General features: G+C 43.6%; 1 protein-coding gene across 1 annotated transcript in view; it reads right to left on the bottom strand.

The window, feature by feature from the left end:
* Positions 1 to 17,426: 17,426 nt before the first annotated feature.
* Positions 17,427 to 22,431, bottom strand: part of BARX2 (BARX homeobox 2) — a 78,405-nt gene continuing 73,400 nt past the window's right edge. The window contains exon 4 of the mRNA XM_069565238.1: positions 17,427 to 18,390. Coding sequence (XP_069421339.1) covers positions 18,124 to 18,390 — 267 coding nt within the window. The 3' untranslated portion in view covers positions 17,427 to 18,123. The remainder of the gene's footprint in view (positions 18,391 to 22,431) is intronic.

Below are 22,431 nucleotides of genomic sequence, written 5' to 3'. Positions count from 1 at the left end.
ATCTCATCCTCTGTCATCCCCTTCTCCTCCTGGCTTCTGTCTTTCCCAGCATCAAGGTCTTTTCCAGTGTGTCAGTTCTTCACATCAGGTGGCCAAAGTATTGGAGTTTCAGCTTCAGCATCAGTCCTTCCAATGAAATATTCAGGACTGATTTCCTTTAGGATGGACTGGTTGGATCTCCTTGCTGTCCAAGAGATTCTCAAGAGTCTTCTCTAACACCACAGTTCAAAAGCATCAATTCTTCAGTGCTCAGCTTTCTTTATAGTCCAACTCTCACATCCATACATGACTACTGGAAAAATCATAGCCTTGACTAGAACAGACCTTTGTTGGCAAAGTAATGTCTCTGCTTTTTAATATGGGTCTAGGTTGGTCATAATTTTTCTTCCAAGGAGCAAGCATCTTTTAATTTCATGGCTGCAGTCACCATCTGCAGTGATTTTGGAGCCCAAAAAAATAGTCTCTCACTGTTTCTGTTGTTTCCCCATTTATTTGCCATGAAGTGATGGGACCAGATGCCATGATCTTAGTTTTATGAATATTGAGTTTTAAGCCAACTTTTTCACTCCCCTCTTTCACTTTCATTAAGAGCCTCTTTAGTTCTTCACTTTCTGCATAAGAGTTGTATCATCTGCATATCTGAGGTTATTGATATTTCTCCTGGCAATTGTAATTCCAGCTTGTGCTTCATCCAGCCCATCAGTTTCTCATGATGTACTCTGCATATAAGTTAAATAAGCAGGGTGACAATATACAGCCTTGATGTACTCCTCTCCCTGTTTGGAACTAGTCTGTTGTTCCACGTCCAGTTCTAACTGTTGCTTCCTGACCTGCATACAGATTTCTCAAGAGGCAGTTCAGGTGGTCTGGTATTCCCATCTCTTTAAGAATTTTCCATAGTTTGTGGTGATCCACAAAGTGCTGCACTCAATATGCCAGCAAATTTGGAAAATTCAGCAGTTGCCATAGGACTGGAAAAGGTCAGTTTTCATTCCAGTCCCAAAGAAAGGCAATGCTCAAAGAATGCTCAAACTACCGCACAATTGCACTCATCTCACATGCTAGTAAAGTAATGCTCAAAATTCTCCAAGCCAGGCTTCAGCAATATGTGAACCATGAACTTCCTGATCTTCAAGCTGGTTTTAGAAAAGGCAGAGGAACCAGAGATCTACTTGCCAACATCCACTGGATCGTGGAAAAAGCAAGAGAGTTCCAGAAAAACATCTATTTCTGCTTTATTGACTATGCCAAAGCCTTTGACTGTGTGGATCACAAGAAACTGTGGAAAATTCTTAAAGAGATGGGAATACCAGACACCTGACCTGCCTCTTGAGAAACCTATATGCAGGTCAGGAAGAAACAGTTAGAACTGGACATGGAACAACAGACTGGTTCCAAATAGAAAAAGGAGTACGTCAAGGCTGTATATTGTCACCCTGATTATTTAACTTATATGCAAAGTACATCATGAGAAACACTGGGCTGGAAGAAGCACAAGCTGGGATCAAGATTGCCAGGAGAAATATCAATAACCTCAGATATGCAGATGACACCACACTTATGGCAGAAAGTGAAGAGGAGCTAAAAAGCCTCTTGTTGAAAGTGAAAGAGGAGAGTGAAAAGGTTGGCTTAAAGTTCAACATTCAGAAAATGAAGATCATGGCATCTGGTCCCATCACTTCATGGGAAGTAGATGGGGAAACAGTGGAAACAGTGTCAGACTTTATTTTTCTGGGCTCCAAAATCACTGCAGATGGTGACTGCAACCATGAATTTAAAAGACGCTTACTCCTTGGAAGAAAAGTTATGACCAACCTAGATAACATATTCAAAAGCAGAGACATTACTTTGCCAACAAAAGACCGTCTAGTCAAGGCTATGGTTTTTCCAGTGGTCATGTATGGATGTGAGAGTTGGACTATAAAGAAAGCTGAGCACTGAAGAATTGATGCTTTTGAGCTGTGGTGTTGGAGAAGACTCTTGAGAGTCCCTTGGACCACAAGGAGATCCAACCAGTCCATTCTAAAGGAGATCAGCCCTGGGTGTTCTTTGGAAGGAATGATGCTAAAGCTGAAACTCCAGTACTTTGGCCACCTCATGCAAAGAGTTGACTCACTGGAAAAGACCCTGAGGCTGAGAGGGATTGGAGGCAGGAAGAGAAGGGGACAACAGAGGATGAGATGGCTGGATGGCATCACCGGCTCGATGGACGTGAGTCTGAGTGAACTCTGGGAGTTGGTGATGGACAGGAAGGCCTGGCGTGCTGCAATTCATGGGGTCGCAAAGAGTCAGACACGACTGGGCCACTGAACTGAACTGAACTGAACATATATATGTGTATACATGTATGTATAAAATAGTGAAAGATAGTCTAAACGTTAATAAGATAAATAGACAAATAAGAAGTTAAAAATAACTCAGAGGACTAAACATACACACGTAGGTATATAGAGGGGAAGAAAGAAGAAAGCATAATAAAAGAGCAAAACTCGATGAAAAAAAGGTTTAACTACAGTAAGTAATAGTAGGAATTTTAAAAGTGAAACAAATACAAATAAAATTAGTTTCTTTTTAAATTTAGGAAAATTCTATGGAAACAATAGGCCAACCAGTTTTTTAAAAGGCATAATCATTCTTGTCATTGGTGAAGACTTTTTGGATCTGACATCAAAACTAAAGGCAACAAAAAGGAAGCCTAAACAAATGAAACTACATCAAGCTAAAAGGCAAAGGAAACCACCAATGAAATGAAAAGGCAACCTACTGAATGGGAGACTATGTTTGCAAATCATCTATCTGACAAGGAGTTAATATACAAAATACATAAAGAACAATACAACTCAATAGCAAAAAAAAGGAATCCAAATAAAATATGGACAGAGTATCTAAACAGACATTTTTTTTTCCAGAGAAGACATACAGGTGACCTGCAGGTACTCAAAAAGATGCTCAGCATCACTAATCATCAGGGAAATGCAAATCAAAGTCTCAATGAAATATCACCTCATACCTGTTACTATCAAAAAGACAAGAAATAACAAGAACTGTTGAGGATGTGGAGAAAAGAGAACCCTTGTGCAGTATTGATGGGAATGTCAATTGGCTCAGCTGCTATGGAAAACAGTATGGAGGGTCCTCAAAAAATTAAAAATAGAGCTAACATGTGAACCAGAAGTTCCATTTTTGGATATTTATTGAAAGAAAATGAAAACACTAACTCCAAAAGACATATGCTTTTTAAAGTAAAAAAAGAAAAAAAAAGGTAGATTACAGTAGATTACTATGGTAAGGGGAAAAAAAGATATATGTGTCACCCTGCTCATTGCAGCATTCTTTACAATAACCAAGATATGAAAACAACTTAGGTGCCTGTTGATGGATGAATGGATAAATAAGGTGTGGTTAATATATATGCAATGAAATATTATCCAGCCATAAAACAGAATGAAGTCTTGTCATATGACTTGAGGGCATCAGGCTAAAGTGGAATAAGTCAAAGACAAATGCCGTATGATCTCATAAGTAATAGCCAACAAAACAAAACCACACAACAAACAACCTTATAAATATTGACAGATATGGGAGACAGATGGCTGATTCCCTGTGGGGAGGTGGGGTGAGGGGCAAAATGGGTGAAAATAGTCAAAATGTACAAACTCCCATTTATAAAATAAATAAGTCCTGGGAACATAATGCATAACATGGTGACTATAGTTAACAATACTATATTGCACGTTTGAAAGCTGTTAAAAAGTTTATCTTAAAAGTTCTCATCATAAGAAAAAAATCTATTAACTATGTATAGTGATGAATGTTGTTAACAAGACTTATGGGGTGATCATTTGGAAGTGTATACACATATCTAATCATTATGTTGTACACCTGAAAGCAATATAATGTATGTCAATTATACCTTAATAAACAAATGAAATAATTTTAAAAGGTTGGCCAAATGGGCAATTTTCCAGGAAAATAATTTTTAAAACTAATTCAAGAAAAAAGAGAACATGAATCAACCTAGAGTCATTAAAATTGATTGAGTAGGAAGAAAGAGATTGAAAAGTATAAAACAAAATTGCTATTATTCTCAGAGGATATAATTATTTAGAATACTTGAGAATGTCTATAATCCTAATATTAGAATTTTAAACAATGTTCTACATAAAATCAGTATATAAAATCATCAGTGTTCTTATAGACTAACAGTTATCAAATGGAAAATATAAATTTTGAAAAATGATATCATTTGCAACGGGGCTTCCCTAGTGGCTCAGATAATAAAAAATCTGTCTGCAATTTGGGAGACCTGGGTTTGAACCCTGGGTCAAGAAGATCCCCTGGAGAAGGGAATGGCTACCCACTCCAGTATTCTTGCCTGGAGAATTCCATGGACAGAGGAGCCTGACAGGCTACAGTCCATGGAATCACAAAGAGTTGGACACGACTGAGTGACTAACACAGACACACCATTTGCAATACCAACAAAAACTATAACGTAACTAGGAATAATTCTAACAATGATGCATAAGACTTTTGTGGAGAAAATTATTTTTTAATTATGAAAAGAAACTTAAAGAACTTAAAAACAACTTTAAATAGACAGTATCTTCCAAATTAAAGTACAAATTCAGTGCAAAATATAAAATTACTGGTTGAGTTTTTCCCACCTAATTGATCATCTAATTCTAAATTTAACATTTAAAAATAGGCTAAACAATTGTGAAGAGTCTATGGAGATGAATTAAACTTACAGTAAAACTCACTGGAAATTAAAGGAACTCACTAGAAAATAAAATAAAGTGAGCATGGTACTATAACATGGATAGATAAAAGGCAAATTGAGAGAGCAGACACCCCCTAGACACAGATCTAAAAATATATCAATATATCCATAAGTTTGGTGTCATTACAATTCAGTGGAAGATGGCTATTTAAGGCATGATACCTGTCCATATGGGAGGAAAAATCTGTCCCTACCCTACAGTGACTCAGCAGTAAAAGAATCTGCCTGCAATGCAGAAGACTTGAGTTTAATCCCTGGTCGGGAAGATCTCTTGGAGAAGGAAATGGCAGCCCACTCCAGTATTCTTGTCTGGAGAATCCCATGAACAGAGAAGCCTGGTAGACTAAAGTCCGTGGCATCACAAAGAGTCGGACACGACTAAACGACTAAACAAAAATAACAACACCCTACATGATATATAAAAAAGATATAGCCCAAAGATGTTAATTTTTTGAAAAGAAACATTCCAAATTTCTAGAAGAAAACATTAAAAACACAAAGTGAAAAGCACAAAATGGGAAAAGATTTTTGTAACACTTTATAACTGAAAAAGAATTAATATCTATAATACATAAACAACTACTCAAATTAGTAAGAAAAATGAACAAAGGATATTTATACACAATAAACAGAGGAATAGATCTGAACAATAAATATGTGAAAATATGCCACACCTCTCTAATAAAGAGAAAATGCAAATTAAAATGATAATTAAATACCATTTCACCCTAATTAGATTGCAAAACATTAAGTCTGATCACACTGTCATTCAGTGCTTTCAGTTGGGACATGTAGGAGAGTGATTTGGCAACATCTATTATGCTGGCCATGTGCACCCTCGCAGACGCTAGAAGAGTTAGGTGTCCATTCTAGAGATGCTTGCAAACATGACCCAGGAGATGTATATAAGTATTTTTCTCATATTCCTCATGTTCCAAATTTTCATGACAGTTGCCTTGATGTGGGTCTTTTCTCATTCACACTAAGCATAAAGTAGACTTTCTTCACCTAGAAATGAACACACTCAAATTCTTGGAATTTGAGTATTATCTCATTTATTTCTTTGGTAAATGCCTTCACTGCAAACAACTTACAAACATAGATACCCCCTGCCCCACAAAGAGGCCAGGTCCAAGCCTGAAAACCCTATGGTAAATAAAGCCCACCAATTGATAATTCTACCTGCAGTCTCCATCAACTACCTCATGCATCGTTTATATAGTTGGGCAAGGATCATGGATAAGAAAAGCTGCCAATATGAAAGACAGACAAATCAAAGAAAAGAAGGCAGAGGGAAGAGACAGCACAGGCCAGGAAAGAAAGTTCTTCCTCTGCAGCCTCTGAATTAGGAGCTGTACTTGGGACTTGGGGTGGGAGTTACTCAAGGCTCTTCAAAGAAACAGAGCCAGTAGAAGATACAGATCATCTATGGATAGACATGATAAAGAAAAAGATAAATATGTATTGGCTTATGCAATTGTGGGACTGGCAAGTCCTAAATCTGTGAGGCAGACTGGTGGGCTGAAAATTCCAGCAGGAGTTGATTGCAGTTTTGAGTCTGAAGAAAGCATAGAGGCAGAATTTCTTCCTTTTGGCAGCCTCAATGTTTTTACTTGCAGCTTTCAACTGATTGAAAGAAGCCTACCCATATTATGGAATATTATCTGCCTCACTCAAAGTCTGCTGCTGATTGCAAGAATTTCTTTAGTTTGACAGTTTTTCCAATTTTTTTTCAGATAGAACTGACATGGTGCACAGCATAATGATCTGATATTTGTGTATACTGCAAAATGATAACTATCGAAAGTTTTCGTAACGTCACCATATATATAGTTGCAAACTATTTTTTTTTGTAATGAGAACCTTTTAGATCAACTCTTTCTCAGTTCAGTTCAGTTGCTCAGTCGTGTCCGACTCTTTGCGACCCCATGAACCGCAGCACCCCAGGCCTCCCTGTCCATCACCAACTCCCGGAGTCCACCCATGTCCATTGTGTCAGTGATGCCATCCAACCATCTCATCCTCTGTTGTCCCCTTCTCCTCCTGCCTTCAATCTTTCCCAACATCAAGGTCTTTTCAAATGAGTCAGCTCTTTGCATCAGGTGGCCAAAGTATTGAAGTTTCAGCTTCAACATCAATCCTTCCAATGAACACCCAGGACTGATCTGCTTTACGATGGACTGGTTGGATCTCCTTGCAGTCCAAGGGACTCTCAAGAGTCTTCTTCAACATCACAGCTCAAAAGCATCAATTCTTTGGCACTCAGCTTTCTTCACAGTCCAACTCTCACATCCATACATGACCACTGGAAAAACCATAGCCTTGACTAGATAGACCTTTGTTCACAAAGTAATGTCTCTGCTTTTTAATATGCTGTCTAGGTTGGTCATAACTTTCCTTCCAAGGAGTAAGCGTCTTTTAATTTTATGGCTGCAATACCATCTGCAGTGATTTTGGAGCCCAGAAAAATAAAGTTAGCCACTGTTTCCACTGTTTCCCCATCTACTTTCCATGAAGTGATGGGACCAGATGCCACGATCTTAGTCTTCTGAATGTTGAGCTTTAAGCCAACTTTTTCACTCTCTTCTTTCACTTTCATCAAGAGCCTCTTCAGTTCTTCTTCACTTTCTGCCATAAGTGTGGTGTCATCTGCATATTTGAGGTGATTGATATTTCTCTTGGCAATCTTGATTCCAGCTTGTGCTTCCTCCAGCCCAGCGTTTCTCATGATGTACTCTGCATAGAGCAGTTTTGAAATATGCAACACAGAATTGTTAACTGTAGTCACCATGCTGCACACTACACCCCCAGGACTTATTTGTCTTATAATTGGATGTTTATACCTTTTGGTCACCTGCACCCATTTTGCTCACTCCTACCTCTGGAAACCACCAATTTGTTCTTTGTATCCATGAGCTCAGTTTGTTCTTTTTTTTTTGAGGGGGGTGTATGTGTGGTTATTATTATTATTTTTTTTTAGATTTCATGCATAAGTGAGGTTATGCGATACTTGATTTTTGTCTGATTTATTTCACTTAATGCAATGCTCTCAAGGTTCATCCATGTTGTCACAAATTGCAATATCTCATTCTTTTTTATAGTTGAATAATATTTTGTTATATATATTATACATATATATATACATACCATATTTTCTTTATTCATCCATCTATCAGTATTCACTTGGGTTGCTTCCATATCTTGGTTAGCATGTATAATGCTGCAATGAATATGGGGGTATAGCTATCATTTTTGTTGTTTTGGTTTCTTCAGATAAATACCAGAAGTGGAGTTTCTTGATCCTATGGTAGTTCAATTTTTTTTTTTTGAGGAAACTTCATACAGTTTTCCAGTAATTATAAATGGCAATCATATCTATCTGTGCAGCAGCATTTAAACTGATGTTTGACCAAACAACATAGCCATAGCTTAGCTAATTTTGACACATATGGTTAATCATTACAGGGTCTCACTGTTGTACATGTCCCACATATCAAACATTATTTCGCACTTACTTTCTTTTTGGGAGGGCGGGTTGGAGGTGTTTGGGGGCTTTAAAAAAATATATTGAGAATAATTGATTTACAATGTTGTAATAATTTCTGCTGTACAGCAGTGACTTAGTTATTGAGATTCCTAAATGTGATTGGTTTGAAGAACATCTGAGGTATTTAATGTTATGGTAGATGCCAATGCTAAAAACCTGGAAAATGCGATTTCTCATACAAAATCAAAGAGAGATGCAAGTATAATAATATGGCTTAGGAAATGTGGATACCTAAAACCCCACTTTGGAAATGAAAAGATTTTACCTTGATCTAGAATAAAAGAACAGAATGTAGAATGGAGACTCAGTTTTCACTTTGGTTAAATCTATACAGATGTCAAGTAACTAGATAGTATGAAAACTTCCAGGTTCCTATCTACGTGCACAGTGGAGGGAACCTCCAGGTTCTACCTTGAAGCTTCTTTGTATTTTTTCAGCAGCACTGATTTAATGCTGACTTACTCTGGATAAAGGTTTCCATTGATATGCCTTCACTGTTCTCTTGGGAACTAAACTGTTTCCTCCAGGGTTTTGCACTTGACTTGCTGAAAGTAAATGGCATGTGCCAGAGTAGTTATAGATTGGAAACTACCCCAAATGGAAGATAATCACTAAATCTTGCTTATAAGCCAAAAAGGTTGAAAACTGGGCATTTCCCTTCACATATTCCCATTCACCAAAAGAGTCAGATTCTTTTGCCTGAGAGAATATGACCCCAAATAAATTTATTTATTTTTAAGAATTTTTTGACTGTTTTTAGACTCTATTGAATTTGTTACAATATTGCTTCTGTTTTATGTCTTTTGGCCCTGAGGCTTGTGGGAGCTTAGCTCCCTGACCAGGAATCAAACCCACACCCCTCGCACTGAAAGTGAAGTCTTTATCACTGGACCACCAGGGAAATCCCAAATAACTTTAAATTACTGCCTTTTTTTTTCAGTATATGTAAAAATTTAAAACATCCAGTGAGCATTTTTTGTAAATCTTGAGAGAAATAAAAAAAAAAAAAAACTGAAGTAAATTTAACGTTGGAAACTTACCTGAATTGAGCTCGTAAAAATTCGTTTATGCTATTTTTATAAATACTTTTTCCACCTGTATGAATAAGGCTAGCATTGAAGCACACCCTGTCAGCTAGTGTTTTAAATGGTTAGCACCTGATGCCCAGTCTAAAAACAGCTTGATTCTGGAAAGTACGTCTTATACAACTGTCTGTGTGTGCAGAAGCCTTTGTTTAGAAATATGCACTTGCCGGGAGCCAGCGTGAGGAATTCCACCCGTGACAAGGTCATGTGGCAGAGCCCTGATGGCAAGGCTAATCAGACCTCAGGTTTTCCCCCTGGAATTTCCTGAGCATCCACCCCCCAAAAATAAGAATCTGCCTGCTTTTCCACTCTTTTGACATTCTCTGGAAAAAGTCAATTCAGGGCTTTAGTTTTCTGCATTTGAAAGAGTGTTTCAATCCAAAAACCCCTCTGATGGCTTTCTAGCCTGCCTGCAGAACTCGTACAGCTTTGCATGTGATTGTTTGAGGCCTCCTGACCGCAGGAGGCACAGGAAGCTTAAAACACCCTAGGAATGTAGGGGCTTCCGAGGAGTCAAAATCATTAGAATCGGACTGATTAAAAGTTTCATCTGTTGAGCCAATACTTGCTGCCAAATTTTCATATCCTTTATTTTTAGATATAGTTGGTATATAGAAAAACAAGTAGTAGACCTGGTATTAGCAACATTAGATCTTTGAGTTAAGTACCTTCTTTGTTATAACCCACTGCACCTTTGTTCTATAGAGATGTAACTTTAATGCTTTAAGGAGATGCAGATTAAAGAAAAACATTTCAGGGGAAATGAAATTAACATTCATTAAGGAAAAGAGCTAAAAGGTGTTAACAAGCCTCTTGGCCAGAAGATAATGTAAATCACCTGAGACCTTTTGTATACAAAAAGATATACAGAAAGAGTCTGGGCTTCGAACGCTACATAATTTTGTATTACCCATTGATCTCTATGTATAATCAAAAGTATAAAAGGCCTTGAAGGACAATAGAAGGAGAGCCAGTCACTGGACTGGTTTCCCCCGTGTCTCCTCTTTACTGTAATTTCAGGCTGAATTCCCATCTGGGGCGTGGAGGCTCACTATGTCTACTTACTTGTCCCGGCTTTTAAGATCCGTAAGAGAGCCCAAGGCGGGGCACTCTCCGATATTCAAACGGGCGCCGGCGGCCTAACATAGATGGTGCAAGCTCCTTGTCTGGAACTTTATTGGTTTTCCAGGTAACCCAAGTTAATCAGCCTCTTCTCTCCACTTAATCTTCCTACTACACTATTTCTTCCAAATCTAATCTTACATTAATAAATAAATAAGTTTTCCTCGCCGACTCCGTCCACCCTTCGAATTCCCTGGATCCACCGGGGCTGGACCCCGGCATGCACTCATTGAGTTTTTTGATTACCACAATGATACTCTGGTGTCCCAGGGTCCAGACAGGTGTATAGACTTGATAACAAAAGCAAATATTTGTCATTCTTAGAAAACAGTACGAAACAAGCATCTCCAACACATCTCAAGCTTTTGTATGCCTCATGAATACTCCTTGTTGCTTTCTATTCGTGTGTGGAACATCTGCTTAGATCATCCTTATATCTGTGTAACAATGCTCGGATTCACAATGACTTTCTCATATTAGGGAATTTGCATTGAACACATACTACAAATAAAGAGAAATAAATGGCTGAGGGAGAAATCAAGAGGAGGAGGACAGGGTGGAGCAGGAAAAGGAATACTATCTTTGGGACCTCTGGGTCCAGAAGGCAAGCTCCAAGGCTGGCCTAGACCTCAGAGGACACCCGAGACTGCCAAGAAGGCACAGCATCCACGTCTGAAACCAGAATAGAAGTCTCAGGACTCCACACAGATCCTATTGGGGGTCTCCCAGCTTCTCTGTGCCCCCCACCACCACTTTGGGGTGGAAGCTAGTGTCCCCTGGCAATGTCTGCCACTTGGTAGTGAGGATCTACACTGTCTCTGTGCTTCAGACATGACCCCTCCCATCTAGCTTCCTCCAGATGGCAGCACCCCTTTCCAAGGTCACTGCCAAGGACAATACACCCCCAAACTCCGACTGTTTCCAAGCCTCTGAAAACATAATAGAAGTGGGAGGGGGAACCGGGTGTTCTCCATCACAGGTGGGTAGTTTGAGGATTTGATCATTCACACCCGAGGGGAAGACTGCACTCTGTTCTCTGTACCCCGTGCTGTAAGCGCATGCCAAGACAGGGACCCCAGTGACAGCTGCGTGGGAGGTGGGTGAGGGCACCTGCAGGATGCTACTGACCTCAGATCAGACTTGGTCACCTCAGCCTTTTTAGAAGTAAGCCCAGGCATGGTTTGTGGGGGAGACAGACCCATAGCTGTGTCGGGGAGACCTCACCATGTCGGCCTCGCTTCCCCACCTCTGAGCTGAGATGCTAATTATGCCGCCAGCACAGGGCTGCTGAGGTGTTAGGTGTGATGATGTAAGTGGTCCTCGTTGCAGGGCCTGGGTATAGGGAGACACGGACCAGGGTCAGCTACCCTCTGTGTGTTTAAGCAGCGGGTGCTTGGGAAGAGATGCCACCTGGATGGAGGAGGGGAGCCCTGGCAGAACCGGCCCATCAACCGAGGACGCCCAAGGGGCACCGACTCACCCAGCAGGCCTTGAGGTTCTCAGAACCACTCAGAGCAGGCGCATGCAGCCGAGACAAAGGAGTGAACTCTAGACCTCGCAGTCCCACAGGCGCGATGACACCTGTCTTGACGGACAGGGTGAGTGTGAGGTGGCTCCAGGCACTGGCTGCATTCTTGAGCTGAGAGGCTGCGCTCCGGTTTCGGTCCCTCCTGGCCTCCTCACTGACCTGGGGCACTACTTCCTGGTCCTCTCCTCTCCCCCATTCTTCCCCACCCTCTTGTTAAAAAAATGTTTCAAAGGTTTTGTCAGTGAATAATCTTATTCATAAAGCAGGGGCGCTGACAGTTTGCAGAGCTAAATGGGCACTTAACTGCGTATCTAATAAATCGGCACCCAGAGTAAACAGAGGGAAGAGGGTTTGGGAAGGATAGGAGGTCAGTATGAAAGGGGCCTGTCATGGTGACTTACCAGCCCTCAGCAACCACAGCGTCTGCCCGCACCCTCCCAGCCACCACTGACCTGGAGCAGCCAGGGGCCGACAGTGCACATGGCTGAGTGAGCACACACACCTGGACGGGCACACACACCTGCAGGGGCACACACAGCTGGATGGAGGAGGAGGCGGGGACGACCACGCATCCCCTGTCCACAGGAGGGGCAAGGGCAAAAGGAGGCAGGGATGCCGAAGCAGGCTGGTGCAGAGCTCCGTTCTTTTCAGCATCTGCACCTGGATTAGAGGCGGTGTTACCAGGACCTTTCTGCCTCCCAAACCACCCTCCACCCAGGATTGGGGCAACAATCTGGGATTAGAGGCAGGTTCAGGTGACTTATCGCACACCTGTTGTTCCAGTGTTAATCACCCTCCCAGGTGCACAAGGGTCCAACCTAAGGACTCAGTGCTACCTTAGCGTCCTAGCCTGGTAAGGACATGGTGGGGATGCGCCCTCCATGAATCACCTTCCTTGTCTGCAAAGAACACCAGCTCCTGGGTAGGGGCAGGGTAGAAACACAGAGATCTAGCTGGAATCCCCGCCTTTGCTCCAACACTCACTCAGGTGTGTCTCCGGCAAGCTTACCGAGGACAGAGACATGTTCCTTGGCCCCCTCGCGGCTCCCGTGCCCTTGGCACCAGCCCTGGGCAGGCACGGGAAGTGCCTGCTGACTCCAATGGGGCTGATCCTGCTGCTGGGCCCAGAGGCCGGGACATCCTGCTTTCTGAGGGCAGAGGTCGCTGATGGCTTCCCGCCTGAGTGTCAGGCCTCTCTCTGCTGTCTCCCTCAGCCCTCCCTCCCCACATCCTGCAAGTGCTGCCAGCCCCTAGGCTTTAGGCTTGAGCCCTAGGTGCAGCTGCCACCTCTCCCTTCCCTGTCCCCCCAGTCCTCCAGTACTGATGCCTTCCCTTCAGCCACCTTCCACATCGCCTCAGGAGCCAAATCAGACAGCCTCACCCACCCGCCACCAGCTACAAATAAGATTTGCATCTAAATAGGAGATTTTAAAAATTATTTATTTTTGGCTGTGCTGGGTCTTCTACACTGCATGGGCTTTTCTCGAGTTGTGGTGAATGGGGGCTACCCTCTAGTTGCAGTGCTTTGGCTTCTCATTGCAGTGGCTTCTCATTGTGGAGCACAGGCTCTAGGGCGTGCGGGCTTCAGTAGTTGGCAGCACGTGGGCTCCATATTTGTGGCTCACGGACTTAGCTGCTTCTCAGCCTGTGTGATCTTCCCCAGCTAGGGATCAAACCTGTGTCTCCAGGACTGGCAGACAGATTCTTTACCACTGAGCCACCAGGGAAGCCCTAAGTAGGATTTTAACTCTGTTTTAGACAAACACCTCTGTATGCATCTTTTTCCCAGGCTGTCGGCTGCATCCCAGTCTGTGATCTGGAGAATGTTCCAAGGGTTTCTTCTTCAAAGCCGCTTCAATGCCTTTCCCCTCAAAGGGTTAGCCAAATGGAGGTCAGCTGACCCTCAGCCCTGCAGGCCAGCAAGCGAGGGCTCCCCATCACCCTCCCCAGTGCCTCTGTCCCTGGGGAAGCAGCCTGGCACAGCGCCCTTAGCTGATGGGACTCTCTGCAGACAACAGATGTTTTGCTCAGCCTTCTCTCTCGTCTCTGAAAAGTGCTGGCAGCCCCCTGCCCTGCCACCAGCAAGTGAGGTGCTAACAGGGGTCAGTGTTGGGAGAGGCGGTGCATGGCTCAAAGCCAGACCAACCCTCCTGCTGATAACACAGAACCCCTGGGCCAGGAGCGGTGTCAGCAGGTCCTGATCTTCCAGTGCCTGTGTGTGGTTCTTGGGAACCTCTGTGCAGAAACTCGGAACATATCAACTGGAAAACAGCCTGAAGGAATTCATGCTCTAACAGGGAAACCAAACAAATCCGTGTGCTCTTTGGAAGAATGGCAGGATCACAATGATGATGACAAAAGATGCATTAAGAGGAAGCAGGGAGAAAGGAAGGAACAGGTTAGACTGGCATAGAGGTGAGCCAGAAAGAAGGGGAAGACGTGGCTTCAAATGCATGCTGGAGAAGGGGAAGGGAGAGAGAGCCATTGGGGAGGAGGTCATTGTCTCCTGGGTAGGGAGGGGCGCAGCCTCGTGGAGTAGGACTGGAAGGGTCCAAAGAGGAGGGAGAAGCCTCTGGAGAAGCATGGAAGATTCAGCTCCTCCCTCCATGAGGATAGCAGAGAGGGGACCGCCAGGGAGTCTGTGTGGACACAGAGCAGCAGCCCCCGACAAACTTTAGACAAATAGGCGTTCAGTGTATAGAAATCCTGAGAAACAGGTGGTGTGTGTGTGTGTGTGTGTGTGTGTGTGTGTGTGTGTGTGTGTGTGTGTAAAGCACATTTCAGCTGTCTAACCCCAGTACTTCCTGGTCTTCAAATAATGGATGGGGTAAGATTTCTGTCGCACCTACAGAAAATTGCCAGGAGCTCAGGCAATCATCCAGCGGGTGACCCAGGTAAGAGTTGTGTGGGGTGAGTCCCCAGGACAGCTTTTAACCCGGTCCTGTGAAGTCGCTGGTCATTTTCTGCTGAGTGGACAACATGCAATCAGGCTGACAAAGCACAGCTTCTTGAGGAAAGAGCTTCCTGCCCTGCTGTCCAGTTCCAGCCCTGGCCCTTCTCAGGCCATGGGGCAAGGCAGGGTGATGAAGTTGAAAGGTGGTGAGAAGTGCAGGGAACTCTATACACAGCTCAAAGGGCAGATCACTGAGGTCCGCAGGCCCCTAAGATGGCTCTAGAACTGATCAATCTCTGAGACTGACTGGAAACCAGCCCAGTTAAGGTTGGTTTCTGATAGATCTGCCTGGGCTAGTGTGAGGGCTCGAAGCTCACAGCGTGACCCATTGGGAGACTGTGAGTCAAGCTGGGTGAGACCTTTGTTTAGACCATGGAGAAGTCATTCGGGGGTGTCATGCCCAAGAACGTGAATGCAGAGCTTGGCAAGCAGGCCTGGGCACCCTGGGAGGCTGGGACCTGCCCTGGGAGTCCAAGTGGTGGGAGTGGAGGCAGGGAGGCCACCTCCCAATCCTGATGAAGCTGTGTGCAAGGAGCAGACTGCTGCTGGAAGCAATTTCCCCACCACCACCCCAAGAAGGCGCAGGCAGTTTCCAAGCGGGGAGAGAGGGCAGGCCAATCATGGAGACCTTCTGCAAGGACAAAGGCCACCAGGCTTAGCTCTTGGCGTGGCTCCCCACCAGCTGCATGACCAGGGTTAGATGATCAACCTCACTCCAATGAATAACCTTCCTATAAAACTGGGAAAAACAGTCCACATTGCAGCCCAAGGGGCAGCATCAGCTATAGTGCTTGTAAGAGACTCCTCCATCCTCACAGGGATGCAGGAATCTCACGTGGTCACCTTCCCTCTGTGGTCAGTTTGCCTCAGCCCTCTTCCATCCTTTGAAAAAAAGGCAGCAGGTGAGCAGATCCCGAAATAAGACCCTGAACCCTCAGGGGTCACCACCCTGGATGCTGGAGGAGAGAATGCTTTTGTTCAGCAGGGTCCTCAAAGGTAGACATCTAGTGGCTGCTGATAAAGAGAGGAGACGGTCCCCCATAGGGACTTGTGGAGCTGATTTCTGGGTGTTGGTCATGAGGCTTGAGACCTGGAAGGAAAAGGGAAGGATGGAGGTGGAGAAGGAGCTTGACTTACCCCCTGAATCTGCACCCACCGGCTTTGGAAAGGCCTAGCCCAGACCCACCTCTGAGCCACAGGGCTGAACTCCACAGAGCTGAGTCTGGAGGACAAGCTCAAGGCTGGTCAGTGGAGGTGACATGGAGCTCAGGGCTTCAAAAACAGGAGGCAAGATACCCCAAGCTCTTGAGACTCTCCACTCACCCCTCCAACCAAGTGCTGTGCTGTGCTGTGCTAAATGGCTTCAGTTGTGTCCGACTCTTTGTGATCCCATGGACTGTAGCCTACCAGGGTGCTCTGTCTATGGGATTCTCCAGGCAAGAATACTGGAGCGGGTTGCCATTTCTTCCTCCAGAGGAACTTCCCAATACAGGGACCATTGTATTGATGATCCTGTCTCTTACATAGGGCCAAGAAACAATACCAAAGACGACGGGCCAAGAACCCAGGGCTGGAAGTCAGAAACAGTGCCCAGAGCCCGGCTGGCGGAAACCCAGATGTGTGCACACACCTCTCCCTGAGGCGTGGTGGCCACTGTCGGACACCTCGGAGAAGGACACCATGAGAGCCCAGACCAGAGGCCGAAAACCAGCCTAAGAAAGCTGCATCCTAATGAGGGCCTTCCTGGGGCAGGAGAACAGGACAGAAGGGAGACCCAGCTGGCAGGACTCACCTGCTTATTTTGGCCATGGTGACACCGCCTGGTGGGCAGATCCTAAAGCCCTGGGTGGGGTGGGCTCAGCTGAGAGAGGCAGTGGCCAACAGCTGGGTGTGGGCTGCATGAACTGGTTTGCAGAGGCCAAGTCCTTACCTCCATGTTAAGAGAGAGACTGCTTTCTCTTTGTTGATCTCAACGGCCAAGGGAAGGCACGGCCTTAGCAAAGTTGAAGTGGCAGTCACGATACTTAGTTCTGTCGAAGGAGCTGTATACTACAAGCTCACAGGCTTAAGAGTTTTGGGTTTTTTTTTTTCTTAATTTTATCTTTGGGTGTGCTGAGTCTCTGTTGCTGTGTGTGGGCTTTCTCTAGTTGTGGTGCAGGGGCTTCTCACTCCAGTGGCTTCTCTTGTTATGGAGCATGGGCTCTAGGGAGCTCAGGCTCAGCACACGGGCACACAGGCTTAGTGGTCCCATGGCATGTGGGATCTTCCCAGACCTGGGGTTGAACCCGAGTCTCTTGCGTCTCCTGCATTGGCAGGCGGTTTCCTTACCACTAGCACCACTCTCTTTCCATAGGATGTATTCAAGAAGATCTAAATATACTCCCCGGAAGAAACAACACATCCCATCCTTTTTGAAAGATTTATTTTTAATTAAAAAATAAAAGTTATCTTAACATATCTGCATTGCAGCTTCAGGGATGGCAACTGAATCAAGCGAGAAAAACAAGGTTTATCAGTTCCTGGGTCACCTGACTACCTTATAATGGGTACAAAGGCACACGTGTCTTCAAACAAACTTTATTCTATTAACTCAAAACTCCCTTCCCCCAGCTCTTACTTGCCCGCCCTCACCGACCACCCCTCCCCCCCAAAAAACAACAATCAAAAACATTTAATTCTCTTTTAAAACTACAGAAATAAGTGCTGAGTCAGCAAGGAACCTGGGCATGCTGCCCACTCCTCCATCTCTCTCTGCTTTGATGGCTAGCTGCTCCGAGGCTGGTCGGAGTGTCCCCATCATGCCAGGGGGAGCTTGGACCCGGACAGCTCCACGGCGTCACCCCAACTGGGGCCGGCAGTTCCAAGGCACTGTGTCCCTTAGTCAAGGGCTTGTGTGGCTTAGGCAGCTTTTCAGGAAGAGCAGGCCAAGGCTAGCAAGTCTTCCTCAAAAGCTGGAGCTGAGAGCCGTGGGCAGGAGGGAGGGAGCCGGCTGTGGTCTTCTCCCCCAGGTCACGGGCTCTCGGCAGCTTTCTTCTCCCTGGTCTCCCTGCCCTCTCTCTTTCCCTTCTTCCCAGTCTCCCCCTTCCCCCCACCAAGAGTTTTATTTTAGCTTGATGGTGGGGGTTCCGGAGAGGTTACTGGCAACTCCTGGGCCTGGCCTGGGGACTCGGCCACCTCCACGGGGACAACGCGTGCCTTTGGTTCCTGCGTATCACAGAGCCCCTCCAGGCCCTGGGAGGGCTCCCGGAGCTCCTGGCTCTGAACCTGACTGTTCAGCTTCTCTTCAGCTTCGATCTCTTCTGATGTGGGGATGGAGTTCTTCTTGGGACGACCTTTGGGTTTTGTGGGTGCTTCCTGTCCACCTTTAAGAACCTATGTGGGAGACAAATGAGATCAAATCTAAGAAATAACTTCTTCCCTCCACTTTCCCATTCCCTCACCTCTGAACCAGCGATCCCCAACATTTTGGCACCAGGGATTGGTTTCGTGGAAGACGGTTTTTCCACAGACTGGAGACGGGATGGTTTCAGGATGATAAAGGCACATTACATCTTATTAATACGCTTTATTCTAATTTTTTTCATTGCATCAGCTCCACTTCAGATCATCAGGCATTAGATCACAGAGGTTGGGAACCCCTGCTCTAAACCATTCCTTCCCGGCAGTGAAGTTGCAAAGTTTGGCAAAAAATATTCTCCATGAGTCACCTGCAGTCTATAAAGACAGCTTCATTCATGAAAGGTTCGATGCACTTTTAGTCAATATGATTTCTATTAAATACAATGATCATAAATACATTAAAAATCCAACTTCAAAAATTGGGAAATAAATGAAAATTAAAATATGAGTGTGACAGCAAGTTGATAAGTTAAAAGAAAAAAAACAGTGTTTGTCACAAACAGGAAAATAAACACTCATATGCCTGTGTAAAAGTGTAATTGGTACAGCTTTTTCAAAAGACACCCTGAGGATGCAAATCAAAAGTCTTAAAAAAAATGTGCATAATGTTTGACACAGAAATTCTACTTCTAACAATTTAGCCTAAGGAAGTCATCAAAGATTGGGACAATGATTGATGTGCAAAAATGTTCATTACAAAATTGGCAACAACAGCAAAAAAAAATACTCTAAAGTTTTCACCATATAATTGAGTACATAAATATAGTATATGACAGAGAGAAAACTTAACAATCATTATAATCATTATATAGAACATATAATAACATGAGAAATATTAACATATTTTTGTGAAAATCGGTTCTAAACCAGCATAATTTAATTTGGTGGCTAGACAACTACACACTACCCTGCTTGTAGTCTCAAGATCAAGGATAATTTCAATTCTTTTTCTTTTTTTATGTATTTTTAAATTTTTCAACAATGGTCATGTATAAGTATTTCTGTAATCAGAAAAGGAAATACGAAACATATGGTTTTATGTTGTTTGAAGCAGCAGTAATGCATAGGAGAGAGTGTGTTCTTGTTTTGAAAGTAAAATAACTAAACACCAACTGTGCCCCTTGTCTACTTTGCTTTTGGGAGAGTCCTTTGAAGACTCTGGGCCTCAGTTTCCTATTCTGTAAAACAGCGATGCATGCGTGCGTGGTAAGTCACTTTAGTTGTGTCCAACTCTTTGCAACCCTATGGACTGTGGCCCAGCAGCTCTTCTGTCCTTGGGATTCTCCAGGCAAGAATACCGGAGTGGGTTGCCATTACCCTCTCCAGGGGATCTTCCCGACCCAGGGATAGAACCTGGGTCTCCCGCATTGCTGGCAGATTCTTTAGCATCTGAGCCACAGGGGAAGTCCAAGATTGAGGAATTTCCAGACTGTTCTCTTAAAGCAGAAGCTTTGTTATATTCCAATCAGCAGTATGTGAGGGCCCCAGTGCTTCACATCCGCTGCAAAACTCATTTTTTTTAAGGGCTGTTTTGATGGGGACCATTTTTAGAGCCTTTATTGAATTTGTTACAGTGTTGCTTCTGTTTTATGTTTTGTTTTGTTTTGGCCTCAAAGCATGTAGGATCTTAATTCCCCAGACAGGGATCAAACCTGTACTCCTTTCATTGGAAGGTTAAATCTTGACCACTGGACCAGAGGGAAGTCCCAATACTTGTTATTACCTGTCTTTTTCATTCCAGCCATCCTAGCTGTTGTGAAGTTGTTTTTCATTGTGATTTTGAGTTGTACATTCCTGATAATTATTGAAGTTGAGCATCTTTTCATGTGCTTATGGGCCAGTTGTATATCTACCTTGCAGAAGCGTCTATTCAAATCCTTTGCCCATTTAAAAATGTGGTTGTCGGGAGAATGACATTCTAACATGTATACTATCATGTGAATTGAATCGCCAGTCTATGTCTGACGCAGGATGCAGCATGCTTGGGGCTGGTGCATGGGGATGACCCAGAAAGATGTTATGAGGAGGGAGGTGGGAGGGGGGTTCATGTTTGGGAATGCATGTAAGAATTAAAGATTTTAAAATGTAAAAAATAAAAAACTAAAAATAAAAAAAAATAAAAATAAAAAAATAAAAATGTGGTTGTCCTTTTTAATTACTGAGTTATGAGTTCTCTATTAATACTAATACGTTGGATGAAAGCCCCTTATCAGATAGAAGATTTACAAATATATTCTCCTGTTCTGTGTTGCCTTTTCACATCCTTTCTAAAAATGTTTATTTATTTATTGGCTTCCTTGCTGCTTGGCATGTGGGATATTAGATCCCTGATCAAGGATTGAACCCATATCCCCTACATTGCATGGCAGATTCTTAACCCCTGGCAAATTAAGAAGGGAAATCCCACTTTTTCACTTTGTTAATGATGTCCTTCAACAGAACAAAAGTTTTTAATTTTCATGAAGTCCAATTTTGTTGCTACTGCCTGTGCTTTTGGTGTCTTATCTAAAAAGGTTTTGCCTAACCTAGGGTCACAAGCATTTACTCTAAAAGAAAATGTTTTCTTCTAAGGATTTCATAGTTCTTTTTTCCTTTTTTAATATTTAAATTTAATTGGAGGAAAATTGCTTTAAAATATTGTGTTGTTTCTGCCATATATCAGCATAAATCAGCAACAGGTATATGTATGTCCCCTCCCTCTGAGTTTCATAACTTTTATTTTAATTTATTTTTTATTGAAGGATAATTGCTTTATAGAATTTTGTTGTTTTCTGTCAAACCTCATCATAAATCACCCATAGGAGTTTCATAGTTTTAATGTTTACAGTTAGGTTTATAATTCCTTTTGAGTTAACTTTTGCTTATGGTATAAGGAAAACCATATATTTGCACTAAACACCTCCATTTAGCTGGGCATCTACTCAGCCACTGTACTTTCAACCCAAACAGCTAACACAGAGATATTCAGGGGACTTCTAACAAGATAGAGATGCTGACAGAATCAACCTCTGGGGAAAAGCAGTCTCTATATTCCTTTTCATATGTCAGTATCTGATTTTGGTTTCAATGTGAGCACAGGCTGTTGAAAGCACCCAAATGTGCCAAGATGAAATTGACATGTTGAAAGCAGCTCCACTCAGTATGAAAGAGGTTATACAAAATCGAGTTGCCCCATGTAGTAATCAAGTTATAAAAGAGCAGGTCTAAGGAAGCCACCTAATTGGCAAAAGAAAGTCCAGCCCAGCAATTAGGGAACACCACCCACACAGCTTGGCTAGACCCCACCTGGCTGTTTTCCTACAGCATGAAAAAAAAAAAATCAAAACAATCAGACCATTTTCTAAATGGAATAAAACATTCCAGCACAAGCAATAATTAGGACATAACTACACTCTTGGCTGCTTTCTGCACCTGACCTCTGGCCCCTGCCTCCCAGCACACCTGAGACATGCAATTATCTCGCAACCACCCCACGCTAGGACTACACACTCGCATGCACTCTGCGGCCCTTCTCTCAGGACCCTTCCTCCCTAGGCATCTCTGGAGCCAATTTACTTTCCTTCGTCCAGAGAGGCCAGGCAACCCATTGCATGTGAGGTCACATGCCTCTGGGAAAAACACCCAGCACACCATCTACTTTTCGCATGCCTCTGGGAAAAACATCCAGCACACCACCTACTCTTATTAACCTGGCCTGCTGGCAGCCTTCCTCCAAACTCTAAAACTAGATTCTCCTGTGCCCTCCTGCTGGGGATGTCAGGACCTTCCTTCTGGACCTGCATAGGTGGGCGGGGGATGGGCACATTGATGGGAGGGCCCGGCTGTCAGCGCAGAGAGAAACTTTCTACCTCCCTCACTTTTCAGGCCGAAGTGGTTTGTCATGGTGGAAAAAGCAACCCAAGGCAGAGCTGGGATTTGAATACAAAACCTCAATTGCCTGAATCTAACACTCTTATTGGTATTTCATTGCACGTAATGTACAAGGGAAGGATTCAACTGATATTTCTACCACAT

The sequence above is a fragment of the Ovis canadensis genome, chromosome 21, assembly GCF_042477335.2.
Source record: "Ovis canadensis isolate MfBH-ARS-UI-01 breed Bighorn chromosome 21, ARS-UI_OviCan_v2, whole genome shotgun sequence".
NCBI classification, from domain to species: domain Eukaryota; kingdom Metazoa; phylum Chordata; class Mammalia; order Artiodactyla; family Bovidae; genus Ovis; species Ovis canadensis.
Note: the sequence above shows the minus strand (reverse complement) of the source record. Positions and strands in the feature narration are given on the sequence as shown.